Source organism: Canis aureus, chromosome 22 (assembly GCF_053574225.1).
Source record: "Canis aureus isolate CA01 chromosome 22, VMU_Caureus_v.1.0, whole genome shotgun sequence".
Lineage (NCBI taxonomy): Eukaryota > Metazoa > Chordata > Mammalia > Carnivora > Canidae > Canis > Canis aureus.
In genome coordinates, this window is record NC_135632.1 from 45,376,035 (window position 1) to 45,394,746 (window position 18,712).

General features: G+C 50.0%; 1 protein-coding gene across 4 annotated transcripts in view; it reads right to left on the bottom strand.

Annotated features, from left to right (window-relative positions):
• The window catches only part of ITGA9 (integrin subunit alpha 9), a 353,430-nt gene extending 334,996 nt beyond the window's left edge, over positions 1-18,434 (bottom strand). For 3 of the 4 annotated variants that reach the window (XM_077865823.1, XM_077865822.1, XM_077865825.1), the window contains exons 1-3: positions 18,250-18,434; positions 2,775-2,902; positions 1,405-1,511 (exon numbers count right to left, since the gene is read on the bottom strand). In XM_077865823.1, coding sequence (XP_077721949.1) covers positions 1,405-1,511; positions 2,775-2,902; positions 18,250-18,434 — 420 coding nt within the window. Of the gene's footprint in view, positions 1-1,404; positions 1,512-2,774; positions 2,903-13,906; positions 14,052-18,249 lie in introns of those variants that run through there. The other variant, XM_077865824.1, reaches the window with a different exon arrangement.
• Between the last annotated feature and the right edge of the window lie 278 nt (positions 18,435-18,712).

Below are 18,712 nucleotides of genomic sequence, written 5' to 3' on the forward strand. Positions count from 1 at the left end.
ATTATGTAAGTACTTTAGTGTTCTACCATAATAGAAATGAGTAAAAGAAAAAGAAAAAAGTAGACAAAATTTCCGAGGTAATTATAAATTCCTTTTTTGTTGAGTCTAATAAAACCTTCTGGAGTGATGGAAATATTTTCTCTGTGTGCTGTCCAACATAGTAGCCAGTAGCCATGTGCTGCTACTGATCACTTGAAATGGGTCTAGCATGACTGAAAACCTGAATTTTTAATTTAGCTAAATTTAAAGTATACTGACTCCATGTGGCTGGCAGCTACCTCCTTGGATGGTCTAGCTCTGGGACATCACAGGTCTCAAGGGTCAAAACTTCTCTTTGTACCTCTGCAAAGCACCCAATGAACCTGCTGAGTATATCATATGCACTTTGGGAACTAAATATAGTAAACCCTTGAACAACATGGTGGTTTGGGGGCAGCAGTCTCTCATGCATTTGAAAATCTGCATATAGCTTTTGATTCACCCAAAACTTAATAGTCTGTTGACCTGAAACCTTATCAAGAACCTACCGATCTTCCCAGCAGGTCAGAGAGTCAGTTAACACATACTCTGTATGTTGTATTTACTAGACACTATATTATTACAATAAAGTAAGCTAGAGAAAAGAAAATATTAAGAAAATCCTACAGAAGAGAAAATACATTTTACAGTGCTGTAAAAAAAAAATCCACCTGTAAGTGGACCCATGCAGTTGCAACCCGTGTTGTTCAAAGGTCAACTGTAAAGCACTAAAAATAACATGGATTTCATAATATATAATACTATGTAGGAATAAGCAGGAATAAACTACTACACACAACATGGGTTAATTTCAAAAGTATTTTGAGCGAAAGAAGTCTTACACAAAAGAACACACATGGTAGGTTTCCATTTATATGAAGTTCTAGAAATATGAAAAGTAATCCATGGTAGTACTAATGATAACAGTGGTTGACTCAGGGTGGGAGGAATGGACTAGAAAGGAACACAAGAGAACTTTTGGGGGATGGAAGAAATAATCTATAACTTGATGGAGACAGGGGGATTACACAGGAGTGTACCAGTGTCAAAAGCCAAACTATAATCTTAAATCCTGTGCATTTCACATACCGCATACCCTGAAAAGCACACACTCACAAAAATGCTTATGTAATGAATAAGATTTCTGAAGCACTCTTCACCCACATTTTGTCATGATTTGACAACTGTACCTCTGCACCCTGGAATGGATGTTAAACATTTGACAGATAAAGAAAATAAAATGGTTATTTGTCCAAGCAGTAGTCCAGAGCAGGCAACCTCAAGGCCATACCCTTGTCACCGTGCCATCCAGCCTGCCTAAGGAATCACAAAGTCATTCGTCCTCAGAGTGCCACCCCTTCTCCACAGCACCCCCGGAGGCCTTACCAGCACGAGGCCATCAGCCTTGGGCTGCCGGGCCAGGCTCACCCCCATCCACTCATCATCCCGGTCTTCCCGGCAGGTCTTTCCACATGGCATGCCCCGATTCTTCCCTAGATGAGAAAGAGAAAAGCCAGACTTCCTTTTAGAAATGATGTTCTGCTGGCTGCTTTTCAAAGGGTGGTCTACAGTCCAAATGCTGGTCACCTGCCAGTGAGAAAATGAGGAACTTGGAACAAAGTGTAAATCAACTCTATCACGATGCACTGTTGACTGCTTAATTCAGCCAATATTTTTTTCATCGCCAAGACTTTTGCTCCAGGAAGGAAGTGGTGCGGTGATTTACATTCTGAAGCTAGCTCCTTACTCTGCTATGCACCAGGAATCAGCAGTTCACAAACCAGTCATTTTGAGTGGCACTAAAGAACACCACGGACACTTCTGCTTTTCAGCTAAAGAATATCTTAACAATTCTTTGTTTAAAAAAAATATAGCTAGGATTTCTTGCTGGGAAAGAACTTTGGAGAAAGTGAAGACCTGAAGGGATAATAAAGCAGACCTGAAGGGATAATAAAGTGTGCCAAGCACGGATCTATGTGACACTTACCTCACTTAACTTTGTCAAGGTAATTGTGTAAGGTAGATATCTTAGTCCTAACTTTACAGGCAAGGAAACTGAAGCCAAAGAGGCTATGGAACTTTCTCAGTCCCAGTAAGTCCCAACTAGTAACTGGGAGAGCTGGGCTCTGAACCCAGGCGAGTATATAACCTGATTCTAAAGATGACGGATCATATATTTTCCACTGGACCAAAGTGAGCTTTGTAAGACCTCCACCTATCATATCTTTCCTCTACTTGAAATATAAAGCCTAAGATTGATTTTAATGGCCTCCCGCTTCATGCAGAACATAAAATCTTAACACCTTACCCCAGCCCGCGTTGTCAACTCCCCATGTTCCCATCCTCCCGCTCACCACTCCAGCTATACTGTCCTCATTTGGTGCTTTAAAATGGCACAAGCTTTCCTCTGCTTGGAGGTTCTGCCTCCCACAGCTGCCCAGCTAACTACTGTGAATCTTTTCAATCATGTGTAGATCAACTACCCACCTCCCCTCTGGTCTTCTTGCACTCGACTATTCATTTTAATAGTCTCTTTGCCCACTAATCTGTATGGCCCAGGAGGGCAAGATCTTTGCTTTGTTTCACTAGTAGGTCTCAGTGCTTAATAAGTAATATGCACTCAACACATGATGGATGGATGGATGGATGGATGGATGGATGGAAGAGGGGATTAATGATCAGGCCACCCTGAGATGACAAAGAAGAAGTGTGAGGGTACGGAACCCATTTCCATCTTGGCAATGACATCCACCCACCTCGAGCCATGTCCAATTCGGTGCATCTCCGGTCAGGGTTGGTGTGGACACGGCACTTAAACACAGCCCCAGGGGACTTCACTGAAGCGCTGTATTTGGAATCTGCCTTTGGTGCCCCCACGAGGACCCTGCACGTGAAGAAGAAAGGACATTCTGTCACAACCCAGCACCAGGAAAGAGGAGGCTGATGGTTAAATCCTCACCCAGCCATGGGTGGGTTGCCTGAGCGCTTATTGAGAAACCCTCCTCCAGCATTAAAGTGTGCTAGAGGGCCTAAGGGGAAGGGTCCCCCGCAATGAACCTATTAGATTTTTCTCCTGGTACCTTTAGAGCTTAAGACTGGCTGAGAACTCATATAACCAAAGAGCTCATATCTAAAACCTATAAAGAACTCCTATAAATCAATAAGGAAAATACAGACAACCAATACAATAGTAGGCCAGATACTTGATGAAAGAAGATAACCAAACCACCAATAAACATATAACAAGATGCTCAATAACATTTCTTATCAGAGAAGTCCAAGTGAGAAATCCATGCCTCCTAGAAGGTTACAAGTGCTGGCAAGGATACAGAGGAACCAGAACCCTCATATACTGCTGGTGGGAGTGCAGACCATGACAACCACTTTAGAGAATTAGCAGTTTTTAAGAAAGCAGAACATGGGCCTACCCGAGAGCCTGGCAATCCCATTTCCAGAAACACACCCCACAGAAATGCAGGAGTCTACCAGGAGACATGGACAAAAATGTTCACAGCTGCAAATGTCATGGCCAAACACTAGAGGAGACTCAGAGGTCCACTCATGCCAGAAGATACAGGTAAATGGTGGCACAGAAATACAACAGCATTCTACATGGCAACGAAAATCAATGAGCACGCAACTACTGCCACACGATGAATCTCACAAATACAGCACTGAGCAAAAGACATCAGGCACAATAGGCACTCACTGTCTGATTCCATTCATCTGAAGTCCAAAGCAGCTGGAATTTAACTGGTGCTAAAGGTCACGCTACAGGTTACCTCTGGGGAGGAGCAAGGGGGGTTGTAGCTAGGGAGGGGGGCTTCCAGGGGAACTTGTGATGTTCTATTTGCAACCTGAGGAGTAGCTAACCCAAATGTGATAACTCATTGAACTGTATATATGACATGGGCCTTTTCCAGATGTGTGTGACACTTCAGCATAATAATAATAATAATAATAATAATAATAATAATAATAATAGTAATAACAAAAAGTAGGAAATTTAGAGATGCCATTTCTCTTCTGTGTCCCCTCTTCCCCTTGCCCTCTACCACACCCAAGGCACCTATGTTTAAGAGGAAATAGGAAAAAAATAGCAGGAGGGTAGAATTATAAACCATATCCTTTACGCCAATCCCAAACCAGAGGTAGAGTTCAAATATGAACAGGGCCAAGAAGGAAGCTCAGCATCCCTTCTTCATCATGAACCAGAAGCTGCTGTGGAGATGAGCTCCCCCTGCAGTCCCCTTCCCTGCCATGGAAAAAAAGAGTGAGAATGCTAAGATGACAGAAGAGATACACTTAGGGCTGTGCAGGCACGGAACATGGGGACACTGGCAATAAGCTCCCCTGCAGGTGTTGCAGAAACACTTCTGCCTCATGTGCTTATGTACTGTTCCCAGAGAGCAGTCCAGTGCCGAGCTAGAGTGAAGAATTCTAATGGCACCAATAGGCACAGCATGTGCTGAGCCATATGCCATTTGGAAAAAGCCTTGTCAGGTGAGACTCTGAACAAGATCTACACCTGTGTCCAAAGAGTAGAAAACTCCAAGCCACTTCTGAAGGAGAACACGAGCTGCTTCTTATGTGTAGCAGCCTGGAAAGGAGATGCAATTCACCTTAAGAGGTACCAGGCACATTGTGAAGTACACCATTCCCCACTGGCCTTGGAATAGAATGCATTATCTACTATGTATGTGTGGAAAAGCAGTCTAGCAGAGGTTGGAATGACCCCAGACAGCCTCCCCAGAGATGTGGAAAGCTAGCCCAGACTCCCCTCACTTTGTCCTGAAAGTCACCTTCACCTTGGGAATCATGACATTCACCCCACCCCCACCCACAGAATGACACTGCTCCCTCCCCAGCACCTTGGCTGAAAGGAATGGAGATCTATATATCAGACAACAAAAGTCTGGGACCCTCAGCAAAGGCCCAACAGCCATACTAATCTGGCTTAGAGACGTGGTATCAGGTTCACGAGAAGGCATGTGGGTCCTGTCTTCATTCCCACTGCCTCTGAGCCCAATCCCTCAACACCCAGAACACAGAGGATCTCTGAGGCCACAGTGAGCCAGGGAAACTCACCCTCACTAGACCGTTTTTTTCTAGGTAGGTCTTGAGAGTCTATACACAATGGGGTATAAAAGGAACAGGCCTCGAAGCTTCCCTGCGGCCCCTCGGTAGCACCCCAGGAAGCTGTGCTTCCAGGTGCTTGCTGGCAACTCCCACTCCTGCAGCCCCCCCACAGTGGGCCCCAGCTGCAAAATCCTTAGGCAATGGTGGGGCTGGAACCCACAGCCTTCGGAAATCTTTGTAAGCGCTTCACCACACAGACCACACCAGGGCAACTCGCGGGCTCCCGGCTGCTCTAACTCAAATGCATGATGACACTCAAAACAAAACTCCAGTGAGAAGAAAGCCACATTAAGGGATCAATTTCCCCCCCTGGCTTCTGGCGCTGAGCTTCAGAGCCACCAGGGCAAGCCAAGGGTTGCTCTTGATAATGCCAGTTGTGTTTTCACAGGTGAGAAGAATTAGCAGTTTGACATGTCTAAACTGCCGAAACATCCACTGCCTTTCCACATGTCAGGTTGTAGGAGCTGCGGAACATAAAATGCCTCCTGCACTCAAAAACCCCAGTGGGACAGGGCTTGGTCCAAACATTCCCACAAATTTCAAATTTACATTAGCACAGTGAATAAATGCCACTTGCAATTCATTTGGTAAAAATTACACAAAGGAGAGAATTATTCCTATACTGAGGAAGGGAAATGGCTGCAAGAAACAAGGTGCTTCTGTATCACATCCTCCCAAATGGCACTAGGACCCTGGTCATGTCAGAAGTGCCACTGTGCCAAATTCACAGATCAAGGCTCACAGGTTATCCCAGGAAGGGATCCCGGAGGGCTAAAATCCCAACTGCGGCTTCATCCAGCCTAGAGCTGAGACTGAGAAGGGTGAAGTTCCCATCAAAACCTAAGATAGAAAAAGGATCCACTGGTTTATTTTTCTCTTCCAAGCCCAAAATACTCAGGGGTTCTACCATTGGGCTGATCAAGCACTGATAACAACCCTCTGCGTACAGCTCTTCATCAGCTGGCCAGATGAGAAGGTTCTTCCCAAATCCTTTGTCATGGGAAATGAAGCAAGAGATGAGGGGGTGTGTGTACACACATACACGCTCACTGGGGTGGCACGGTGGAGCATGAGCTTGTATCTCTGTGTTTACAGAACGCCGTGGCTTCCTCACAGCCTGGTGCTGTTCTTTACCTAGGCTGTCTGCCAGCAAGACTGCTGCTGCCGGCCAGCCGATGAGCCTGTCTCTTCTGAAGTTGGTTCAGCTGGCTCTCCGCCAGGCCAATCCCAAGAGATGGAGAGCATGCAACCGCCCAGGGTTCAGGACAAACCACCAGAAAGATGCCATCTGCCTTTTCTCTCATTGTTCTCTGAGTTATAAAGAGATAGCCCAGACACTTCAAAGATCCCCCCAAATCTTCCCTGTACTCTTGACAAGACCCTGAGATGTTTCTTTCCCTTGTACGGTTACCATATGAAAGGGCCCAAGTGTTCCCACCAACAGGCTCCCATCACTAAATCATCAGGCTGATTCTCACCTTTGCTGGCTACTTCAAGTGTGGTCCTCAGACCAGCAGCATGGGGAACACCTGGGAGCTAGATGGAAATGGAGAATCTCAGCTCTCAGCCTGCTAAATCAGAACGCACGTCTTAACCAGCTCTCTGGTTGATATATAACTACCAATGCCGATTACAAATCATGCTCCATTTGGAGCCAGTATGAACAGATGACTCTTGAGAAGTGAGACTCTCCTCCTATCCTAGCCCGTTAAATATGCACCCAAACTCCCAAGATGTTTTAGGGTCCCTTCAATTAATTCATAACTCTAGATTTCTAATTACAAGGACAACCAGGGTGTATCGGGCACTTAGAGTATGCAGATGCTGGGCTGGGCTCCTTAAAGGCAGAATTGCATTTAATCTTCAGAGCAATTCTGTGGAAGGCACTCCCATCCCCATTTCACAGATGGAGGAACAGGTGGCCAAAGGTAGTCACGGGCTGTACCCAAGCCCACAAAGCACAGTAAAAAGCAAAAGCAAGCCCACAAGTACAGGGCCCTCTCCCCTCTCTGCCCACCCCACATGAGCCAGAAAGTAGGAAAAGGGAGCCAAGTGTGGAGCGACCCCTCTGCTGCTAGCCACCACATGTGATCTTGCCTAAACAAGCACTCATGAGGCTCTGTGGGTGGCCCCCAGGTTAGAACTTTGATTTGGAATTTCTGTCATGCCAAAGGACCAGGGTTTAGAATAGAAAGAAGCCCTTTATCCTCCCGCAACAGGCTGTGTTGATCACTTTCTTGCTTTTCTAAAACGTGTACACTGCTGGCACAGTGATGCTCAGAGGTTTGCCTCTCCTAATGTATAGTTCAGACACCTGTCTGGAGAGCTGGGCCCATCTGCTCATCTGCCAGCACCAGTTATGCTCACATGTGGTCTGATTTCTTGCTCAAAGGTAACCCCGTTGGGCAGCTTCTGGTGTGCACTTTACTCAGAGACTGTGGGTTACACAACTGGTGAGCAGTAGAGCGTGGATCTACACCCTGGGCATCCATGTCTGAGGGTGTGCTCTTTCCAGTCCTCCAAACTCCCTGATTGTGGCAGTTTAAATGCCCTCCCTTTTTCCAATGCAGCCACCTCCTTGGTTGACATGTGTGTGGTCAAGCTGGCTACAAGGGCTCCACTCCTACCACCCATCTGCTCTGAACCCATCCCTAACATCAAGAGAGCAAACAGCAGGTAAATTCCCTAGCCAGCGGGCGACAGAGAAGGACCAAGCTGCCTCCCTGGGGAAGGCTCCCTCCCTGCCCACTAATTCCACAGCAGCAATTCCTCAGGGTGAAATTACAGTGAGTTCGAGGGCAGCAACTGGGAATTGAAAACCTTAAATGCATTAGGTTTGCTTCTGTGCATTTGAACCCAATGTAAAAGCTTCCCCAGGGACCCATGTGTCAGTTACGTGAGTGGAATTCAATCATTGCATGTCCCTCCACACTGCCCAGAAACCCTAAGAATCACTCCACCTCCCTTACTGGGCAGAAAATAGCCAAGACTTGAACAGAGAGAGAGCTGGTTGGTGCCAGGGAGCCACCTCTGACCACACAGAACCCTTAACACCCAGAGAGCACAGACTCTCTAGGGCCAATGCCTGCCAACAGAGCTGGCGAACCTAAAAGGCCCCAGAAGCTCCTCTTTTTACATTTGGGGAAACTGAGGCTCGGGCTCAAAACAGGGAATACTAACTGCTTTTTAGGGGTTTAAAATTGGTATTTCCACTTGAGTTCTAAGCTTTGAGGGCAAGTTATTCAGGGGGGAAAAGTGTAAGAAACACAGGGATAGCACAGGGTTCAAGTTCTGCAACACTGATAAGTGTCCTATCTGAGGCCACATAGATTCACTACTCTGGGCCTCCATTTTCTTCCTCTGTAAAACAGGAAGAATTGAAATGTACCTCGTAAGGGTTCTCACAACGTTTAAGCTAATGTTTATAAAGTACCTAGCATGGTGCTTGGTACAAAGTTGGTGCTCAATGAAACATGAGAGAGAATGTTAGACAGTAGGCCAAACACCTGAGCACCCAACTTGTCCCAGCTCCTCATCTTCGTAGCACTCTCAGGAGCTCCTCAGACCCAGGAATTTATTCAGACCCTCAGCTGAGCTCATAGAAATCCAGGAATGCCTAGGACACTCTCACCAGTACTAGCAGACTGCAAAAGGAGCCATGCCCTTCTCAATGGGGCTCTGCAGCTTCTTCCATCAGGAAGTGACGTCTGTCCCCACCCTCCACCCCCGGCACCCCTTAAATGTGGGCAGGCTCAAAATTTGTATTGGCCAACAGAATGTGACAGAGGGGGAGTGGTTGACTTCCCAGCTTCGGCTTCAAGAGATCATTCATGCTCCTGACTGCTCTCTTGGCACCCTGCTCAGCCACCATGTGTACAAGCCATGCTGCTGGGGGGTAAAAGACACATGGAGAGGAGCCATCCCCAGTGAAGCCATCCTAGACCAGCCGGCCAACCAGCCTAACCAGAAGTTGACAGCAGACACATGCATGAGCCCAGCTGAGAGAAGAACCATCCTGCTGAACCCAGCCTAAACGGCCAACTATAGATTCATGAGCTAATAAATGGTGACTGGTTTAATCCCGAGTCGTAGAGTAGTTTGTTACACAGCAACATTGTGGTAATAGAAAACAGAGCATCAAGGTAGGACATGCCACTTTTGCATGGAAGTGCACTGTGGTACCTCCACTGTCCCCCAATTGCTCCTCAGTCCAGCCTATGGACCTGGCTCTGCAGCTGAGAACTGCTGCTCCTGTTTCTCCAGCTGTCTGGTCTCCTCTCCTTCCCCCAAGGGAAATCTTCTTGCCAACCAGGACCACAAACTTTTACTGAGGACCCTGCTATGTGAAAGGCAGGGTGGGGTGGGAGATACAGCCCTGAAGAACGTGCTCCCTCACCTCTAGCTCTGTGATCTCAGGCAAGCTCCCTGGCCACTCAGGACTTCGTCTTTAAAAGATAATACAAATGCACAGTCCTCTTCCCAGGACAGCAGTGAGGCACAAAAAGAAATGGCAAAGTATGTGTGCATGTGTGTGGGGGGGTGCATTTAGGATGGCCAGACTTTTGAGAACAGGGTAGGAGTTTTCATCCACCAAGGCCAGGGGCAGACAGAAATGCTCCTAGAAGTAGCATCAGGGCACTTTTTCTTCCTCCTTAGGAAATGGATACCTTGGACAGGGGCTGGATGGGGGAGGGCACAGTAGCAAGGCTGACCCTGAAAATGGCCAGACCAGCACTAAGTCAGGCCCATCCAGGTTCAAATCACAACTCTGCAATCTACTTGCTGGGTAACCTTGGTTTTGGCTTCTGCACCTCACTAGCAGCCCCACTGCTTCAGAGTGACGATGAACATAGCCCCTCTGGCACACAGATAGTACTCATAAAAGACTGGCAATAATATTTTTATTCTGGGAACTTTACGCTGGAGTAAAGAAAGGGAAAGAGGGAGGGGTTCAATCCAAATGCGGAGTCAGAAAATGAAACAAGTGGCTTCCATGCCCAATTGGGACAGAGCAGAGGCGCAGGCAGGGTCCCCTCCGTGGAGAGGCATGTGGAGAGGCCTCTGTCAGGGAGTGAAGTGTCCTCAGAGGATGCTATCCTGGCCAGGGCCTCAGGTCTTGGCAGATGCACCGAGAAGCAGCCACTGGAGAAGGGAGCATGGTAAAAGAGCCAATGCTTTCCTTCTCCACCTGAGAGCATCAAGTAAACATTAAAATCCAAGAGAGGCAAGACTCTGGGAGATGTGAATAAAAGCCATGAGGTCTTTCCAGTGCTTTCTTGCAAGAATTTTTTCTCCAAGAACAGGTTAGTACTTTTACCTTTATACTTTTTTACTAAAATTCTCACTACTACCCCCCAACCTTAGAACTACAGACCTACCTCTCAGACTTATATGGAGCCCCCATCCTGGGGAGCACCCCACCACAGGGGTGGCATCCCACCTGCTGAGAGAAGAAAGCAGCATGCAAAGCTCTGGGATGTCCAATCCCACAGGCCTCCAATTAAAGAAGCCATCTCAGGGACGCCTGGATGGTTCAGCAGTTTGGTGCCTGCCTTTGGCCCAGGGCGTGATCCTGGAGTCCCGGGATCGAGTCCCACGTCGTGCTGCCTACGTGGAGCCTGCTTCTCCCTCTGCCTGTGTCTCTGCCTCTCTCTGTGTCTCTCAGGAATAAATAAATAAAATCTTTTTAAAAAATAAAAATAAAAATAAAGAAGCCATGTCAGAGCCCTTCTGGAAGCAGAGAGGATGTAATGGAATACACAAAAATGCAGATTTACATAGAGTATGACCAAAATTTTAGAAACCACACATAACGAATGCACCTTACACAGGTCTATCACATTCATTTCTGCATTGAGTATAGACACTTCAATTTTGATAAATAAATGTACTGAAAGCAAACTCTTTTAGTATCTCAAGTTGGGATGAAGAGGACCATTAGTTCCAAAGGCCAGATCCAAGTAAAAATAAAAAGAAGTACTAGTATTTATCAAGGGTTTCCTAGGTGTTGGAGGTGGTATTCCAGGCTTTGTGGACATCACCTCATTTAAGGCACCCAAGAATGAGAAGAGGGAGAAACTCTTTATTCCTCTTTTCCAGAGAACACACACCAGCTCTGCCACGTTGGCCACCTGACCTAGGCAAGCAACATCTCTGTGTTTCAGTGTTCCCCTTTGTGAATGGGACTAGAATGACAACCAGCTGAGACTCAGGCACATTAAATGAGTTCATGCATATAAAGCATGTAGCATAGTACTCAACACATGCTAAGGACTCAGTATGCATGGCTGCTGCCACCATGTTGCTTCAGCTGTGAACAAACTCACAACACAAGGCCTTTCTGTTCTCTCAGAAAGCAGAAATTGGGGACCCAGAGAGCCTGTGGTTTCAAAGACTCTAGATCTTTCCCAATCTTGGATTCACTTTCACTTTCTAGGGCTCCCTCTGGAAAAAGGAAGGTCATAATAAAACACTTTCTTCTGCTTGGGCTGGTCACCAATCCACGTGGTTTAATGGCTTGTGGTTCACAAGGTACCAGGAATGAGGTCCCACTGCTCCCTCTGGTCAGGAACTCATAAGTTGCCCAATGGTTCAAGGTAACGGGGGGGGGGCTCTCCCTCTTCCATCCTTCACCTGTGACTTCCTTGAAATCAGGAAGAGGTGCCCTGGGCATCAGTTAGCAGCTAGAACACCCTGGAGTTGGCTGTAGGCCAGAATCCTAATGTTCCCCATGCTGACCCAGCGTAATAAGCAAAGGCACAGATAATCCCCAGCCACAACTGCTGGCCAAGGAGCACATCTCATACCTTCCTAACACAGCGATTCACAGACGATGGGCTCCATGGCAGCCATGGAGACGTGCATCCCCTGCACCACCTTATGCTGCTCAGCTACAAGGGGGCAGTGAGCTGACAGTCCCCAAGGGCAGCCTCTTCAGGGTGGCAGAGCAATCAAGCTGAGGCCATGCTCCTCCCAGGCAGGCACAGCCAATGACTGATCAGGATCATGGTGGGGGCGAGGGGGAGGGGTGGCCCTGCTGAACTGATGGACACCTTAACTAGATCTACAGCACAGTCTGAACTCTCCTTGCTCCCTCCCGCCGTTCTTCCATAGCCCTTACCCCCCACACTTCTCTGGTACTCCTATCTCTGCCCGAGCATCCACTCCCAGAGGACACAACACTGACACAAGCTCCCAGTCAATGTGCATTGATCACCCAGCCTGGGGCCAGCTTTGGACAAGGTAACTCTAAGCTGCAGTTCTCCAACTGGCAAACTGGAAAACCATGCAACCAGCTTGTCCCAAAGATTCCACTAAAGACTATGATGCCTGTGAAAGCATTTGACCCCTTACAGAGCGATGCCCAACCAATACTATCTGTTGGGATGATCAGTTTTCATTTCTTAAAGTTACAGGCTACTCCCTTGATTTCTGAGAACACAGTGGCTCCTTTTAATACACACGAAAACAACATTTCCCCCCAAACAAATCACAGTAAGAGTTATCAGAAAAAGACCATTTCCGGACTAGCAGCAAGTCAGCAGGGAGTCAGAACTGGCTGGGGCCCAGCTCTTCACACCCTCACACCCAGAGCTGTAAGTGACTTGCTTGAGAAGAGTCGTCTTCTTGCCCCATAACGTTCTCCCCTGGGCAAGACGGCTGCCTCTGCCTCTGCCTCTGCCCCTGCCAGCTTTCAGCACTAGCTCAGGAAACAGCACCCTTGCCAGCTTCTCCAGATCCGCAGAGAAACACCCCAGAGACCCCAAGAGACACTTTCTGGGTCCCTTAGAACTCAGGTCTCACACACACACACGCCATGCCTTCCTGAGAGCTTGAGAAAGCAGGCTCTGCAGGGCAGTAAGAACCAGGTGTGAAGAACAGGGTCTGAAAATGTGACTTCCAGAAAATCCTTCTGGGGAAGTGGAGCCACACTCCCACCCAAGGGCCTGGTATGCGCCAGAACTCAGCCAAGACATGCCCCATGCAGCTTAGAAGAAGGTGCGGCTGCCACTGCCATTTCTGGATGCCTCCTCCCAGAGACAGGCAGTGGGCTACAGCAAGGTCCTGGATCCCAGGGTCCCCCTTTTAGAAGTTTTGCCTTCATGGGGGTCTCCCCTTTGCCCCTCTGAACCACCTGTGCCATCCCAAGAACGAGCCTCTCCCCATCAGAGCCCACATATTAGGCTGTGCCTGAGACACAAGACAAGAACCCCACAATGTCATCCATCAGACAGGTGGTGGGGTTTCCACTCCTGAATCCCTCCACCTTAGCAGAGCAGCCACTCCAGTGTCTGAGCAGGGAAAAGACAAAGAAGTCAGCCTCCCTGCCTTGTCCACTATTAATTCGGAGTTAGATTTAACCACCCGAACTTGTTTTGATACACAGATATGCCAACGGCTGATTTTCTGTTTTTCTTATGTCACCATCTGATCCTTGTCTAGCCCTTCAAGACTGAATTCATTGCTCTAAACACCCACGCTGCCCAAAACTCTCCACGGTAAGTATTCTACATACCGTCCAGTACACTAGTCATTATCCACGTGTGGATATTGAGCACTTGAAATGTGGCTCGTATGACTGAGAAACTGAATTCTTAATTTTATTTGATTGTAATTAATTTTAATTTAAATAGCAATCCATCTGGCTAATAGCAACTGCAGTGGCAGTGCAGAACCGTCTAGCTTGTTCTTTTAATTCTCAACCTTAATGCAAAAGGAGAATGTTATGTTCTCCTTGGCTCTGAATTACCTCCTATTCCTCACTGAATGATGCTCTGACAGCCTTAACAAAGCAGAAAGCCGGCGCGTCTTCCATTTCCGAGCACTTGCTCTGCGCCTGAGCACAGCCGTCTTGATGTGTCCCGGGAGATGGGGCAGGAAGCACGTCGCCAGAAAGGAAGCCAATGCACCCAACCACCTCGGACTCCAGGGCGTCTGGGGCAGAGAGGAAGGAGGGGAGGGGAAGGGAGGGGTGTGAAAGAAACCCACTCTGGGGGCTGGACGCCAGCCGGGCTGCATTTATTTATATCACAGGGTGTTATAGTTGTCTGCCCTGCAGCTGAAGAACCGGTACACGTCTAAGCAAAGGGGACAGAAATGGGCTTTGTCCATGTTCCCTGGCACCTAGTGCTGTTGCTCAAAGGATGCAAGAAGACCCGGGGCAGAGGGTGTGGGGAGAGAGGTACAGGAGAGGAAGCTAACTCTGGCAGGCAGACGCCCTGAGTGTTGCTGGCAAAGAAGAAACTGAGTCATTTGTATGTTTGCACCCAAATGACATCTGTAACACTGTCTGGGATATTCTGGTCCACCTGCCCATGAGGACAACTCTCACTGCCTGGAGCACAGCAACAGAGGGACCATTCAAGCCAAACACTGGGTCTGGGGCTCTGCTCTGGATGTGATGGGACCAGAGAAGCTGTGTTCAAGCCCCAGGGTTTAGAGAAGCAAGGTCACCTCTAGGTCTTGCAGAGATCTAAAACTTTCTGAGCAGTGACAGGTATGCTCAGTTATGGGATTCAAGAACAAGTGTTAGCTCTACTGGCAGAGCACACACACGTGCTTTGCGATGTGCGCCTGGAATCACGTTAACACCACGGACCCTCAGCTCTGCGGCAGAGCCCACCCTGACCCTGGTGCCTGGGCTGTATCCCCGGCCCCTCCAGCACATTCTTCTTGCTCCTCTATCCTATCTGCAACAAATCCTTCTACCTGTAAAACAGTGTTCAATTAACATGAAGCCAATTTATTAAACCACTAATACTGAACTAAGAAGCTCAGTAGGAATTTCTTAAGAAGACAAACTCCAAATACAAGGATTAATTAACATTTTCCTTCTTCTCAAAAGTTTCAATGTCTTTCTTTTCCTTTTCATGTCTATCACTTACTTCTCACACCCATTTCTGCCTATTTGTGATCTTTTTAATTCCCCTCACAGAGATGGCTAAGTTCGTCAACTGCACGGGATCAGCCCTGCAGCAAATCACTCCAAAACCCCAGGGTCAGAGTTAATGCATTCCTCTAAAGTACACACTTTAACTTCACTGGCACTTTGAAGATGCATAGAAAACGTCTCAAGCCTCCCTCCTCTCTGACCCAGCAATTCCAAGCCCCGGAATTTATTCAAAGGAAATAATTAAGGATGTCCGCAAGGCTTTAGTTACAGGGATGTTTACCCCTGCTGTTGTTTATAATCATGAGTAATTGGAAACAACATACACGTCCCTCCAGTAGGAGGGGATGCAGACTCCTCAGTTTTGAGGAGTCTGCATCTCTAGTGGCCCAGGGCCCAGGGACTGCCTAGTAGGAAGAGACCAGCAATCAGTCGCTAAGTCACTCAACCAACCCCAGAGCTAAACGTTTAGAGACATTGGGTAGATCCAGATTCCACAGAGCCTGGATCTCGTAAATTTAGGGTGACTACCTTTCAGACAAAGTTAGGACTATAAATTTAGGGGATCCCTGAGTGGCTCAGCGGCTTAGCGCCTGCCTTTGGCCCAGGGCGCGGTCCTGGAGTCCCGGGATCGAGTCCCGCGTCGGGCTCCCGGCATGGAGTCTGCTTCTCCCTCCTCCTGTGTCTCTGCCTCTCTCTCTCTCTCTCTCTCTCTCTCTCTCTCTCTATGTCTATCATAGATAAATAAATAAATAAATAAATAAATAAATAAATCTTAAAAAAAAATAAAATAAAATAAATTTAGGCACAGGGTCTTGGTGGGGGCCCATGTGAGTGAGGGGGCTTTGGTAGAAGTTTCCTTGGCCTCATGGGGAGTCTAGTTTCCAGAGAAAAGAAAGAGAAAGGAGGCGTGGCTGGAAGTCTATTGCTTCAAGAGCCACAGTTGACAAAGTCTGGACAGCAGAATCAGCTGAGAATAACATTCAAGGTCTAAGACAAAGAATATTGGAGGGAAGGGAGAGGAGAGAAAAGGCTAGGGAGGAAAATGCTGGGAAAAAGCAGCAAGAGGACAGACATCAAGGACATAGCAAAACTATGATAAAGGGACTCCTGGGTTGCTCAGTGGTTGAGCATCTGCCTGCCTTTCCTCGAGAGCCCCCTGCCCAGAGAAGCCCTTCAATTCCTGACCGTTGGCTCCACATACTTTGTGCCAAGGCCACACAGTCCAAGAGCCCAGCGTGGGGTTCCGGGATGCGTTCTCCAACTGCTCCTGTTGCATTCTCTACCAAATCCAAAGCCCACAGTGGACTCTGAACATGCGGGACATGGAAAAGGCCTGCTTGGCTTTAAAAGGGGGATTTGAAAAAATAAATTTAAAAAAGGGGGATTTGGCAATGCAGAAAAAGATAATCTAGCCTTACACTCAGCAACTGGAGTAAACTGTAGAGAAGGAGATGCAGGACTGGACAGGGGCCACAAAGGACTTTAAAAACTGGTCCTCTTGGAGGCAGTTCTCCTAAACAACATGATTGTGAACACACTGGCCGGTCATGGAGTCACCCTTTCCCAGGAATGCTCAGACCTACAAACCCACCTTTAAAAAAAGATTTTATTTATTTATTCATGATAGATGCAGAGAGAGAGAGAGGCAGAGAAAGATACAGGCAGAGGGAGAAGCAGGCTCCATGCAGGGAGCCTGACTTGGGACTCGATCCTGGACTCCAGGATCACATCCTGAGCTGAAGGCAGACGCTCAACTGCTGAGCCACCCAGGTGTCCCCAAACGCACCCTTTTTCAAGAATTTTTTTCTAGATTTATTTATTTATTTATGATAGACATAGAGAGAGAGAGAGAGAGAGAGGCAGAGACACAGGAGGAGGGAGAAGCAGGCTCCATGCTGGGAGCCTGACGTGGGACTCGATCCCGGGACTCCAGGATTGCGCCCTGGGCCAAAGGCAGGCGCCAAACTGCTGAGCCACCCAGGGATCCCCCAAACGCACCCTTTTTGATCAGCTTCTGTCCAATTCAGAGCAGTGACGGTCTCACAGAGCTGCATGTGGAGAGCACACATTCCTGACCTCACCTTCCTAACCTGCATCCCCAAAGGATACTCACACTGGTGCCCACACAATAAAACCAACTCCAGACTTGCCTGTCACCCAGGGCCCACTGGGCCATGACCTTGAATAGGAGAACTGTCTGTGGTCTAACTCTCTGATGAAGAGGTGACCCTTGTGTGCTGTGGGGTTTCCACGTGCCTGGGGAAGGGGTCAAGGAGGAACCAACCTCATCTCCGTGGCACTCCGCAGGGGCTGGGCAGTCACGCTCTGTGCCTGTTAGCTGCTGGCACTTAATGGAGGCAGGTTCCTACCCTCTGGGACTCTCGAGGAGCAAACTAGACTCCTTGACCTCTAGAGAACCACATCCCTCTTCTAAAACCTCAGGTGCTTGTCTCCAGGTCCGATGGCCCGTGGGAAAGGAGGCCCAGGCTGCCCCAGAAGTCACCCACCAGCCTTGTGACTTAGGGTCCAGGGCCGCCGTCCCACCCAGCATCCTGGACCCTCGCAGCTTGCTTCCCCGGAGGCCCGGCAAGGAGGGAGGGGGCCTCTGGGCCGCAGGGTGCCCCGCGGGCTCCCAGACGCTGCCTTGGGTCCCCGCCTCCCTACACACGCGCCCCGGGGGCTGAGCCTCGCCCGGCACCACGCAGCAGAGTGGCCTGGGGCAGGCGGCGTCGCCCGGAGCTCCCGCGGCCGAGGAGCCTGCGCCCGGAGCGGCGGGGCTGCTGGCTCGGGGCCTCGGACGGAGCAGCCAAGCCTGCGGGCGGGGCGCGGGGAGAGCTGGGCTCCGGCGGGACCCCGGACCCAGGACCCCGGACCCAGGACCCCGGACCCCGGACCCAGGACCCCGGACCCAGGACCCCGGACCCAGGACGCAGGACCCCGGACCCAGGACCCAGGACCCAGGACCCAGGACCCCGGACCCCGGACCCCGGACCCAGGACCCCGGACCCAGGACCCCGGACCCAGGACGCAGGACCCCGGACCCAGGACCCAGGACCCAGGACCCAGGACCCCGGACCCAGGACCCAGGACCCAGGACCCCGGACCCAGGACCCAGGACCCCGGACCCAGGACCCCGGACCCCGGACCCAGGACCCAGGCGCCCGCGCCCGCCCGGCACCGCCGGCCCGCGGGGCACTCACCAGCGCGTGTGGTCGTGGACGTGCTCCAGCACCGCGTAGCCGAAGAAGGAGCCGGCGGGGCCCTGGAAGCGCACCGGGCGCTGCGGGTCGAGGCTGTAGGCGTCGGCGGGCGTCCCCGCGGCCACCAGCGCCAGCAGCAGCGCGCGGAGCCCCCCGGCGCCCCTCCGCGCCGCCGGGCCCCCCATCCCCGCCGGCCGCCGCCCTCGCTGTCCCCGGGCCGGGCGCCGAGCGCGAGGGCGCGGGGCCGCGGGTCGCCGACGGCCGGGAGGCTCCCGGGGCGGGCTGCGCTCCGAGGCTGGCGGGCAGCGGCGCGGGCCCGGGACCGCAGGCGAGCGCGGGCGGCGGGGCCGAGCGGGGGACGGGCGGCGGGGGCGGCGGCGGCGGGCGGCGTCCACGCTGCGGCCGCGAGGTCTGCGCGCCCCGAGCGAGCGGTCCCGGCCGGGCGGCGCTGGACTGCGGGGAG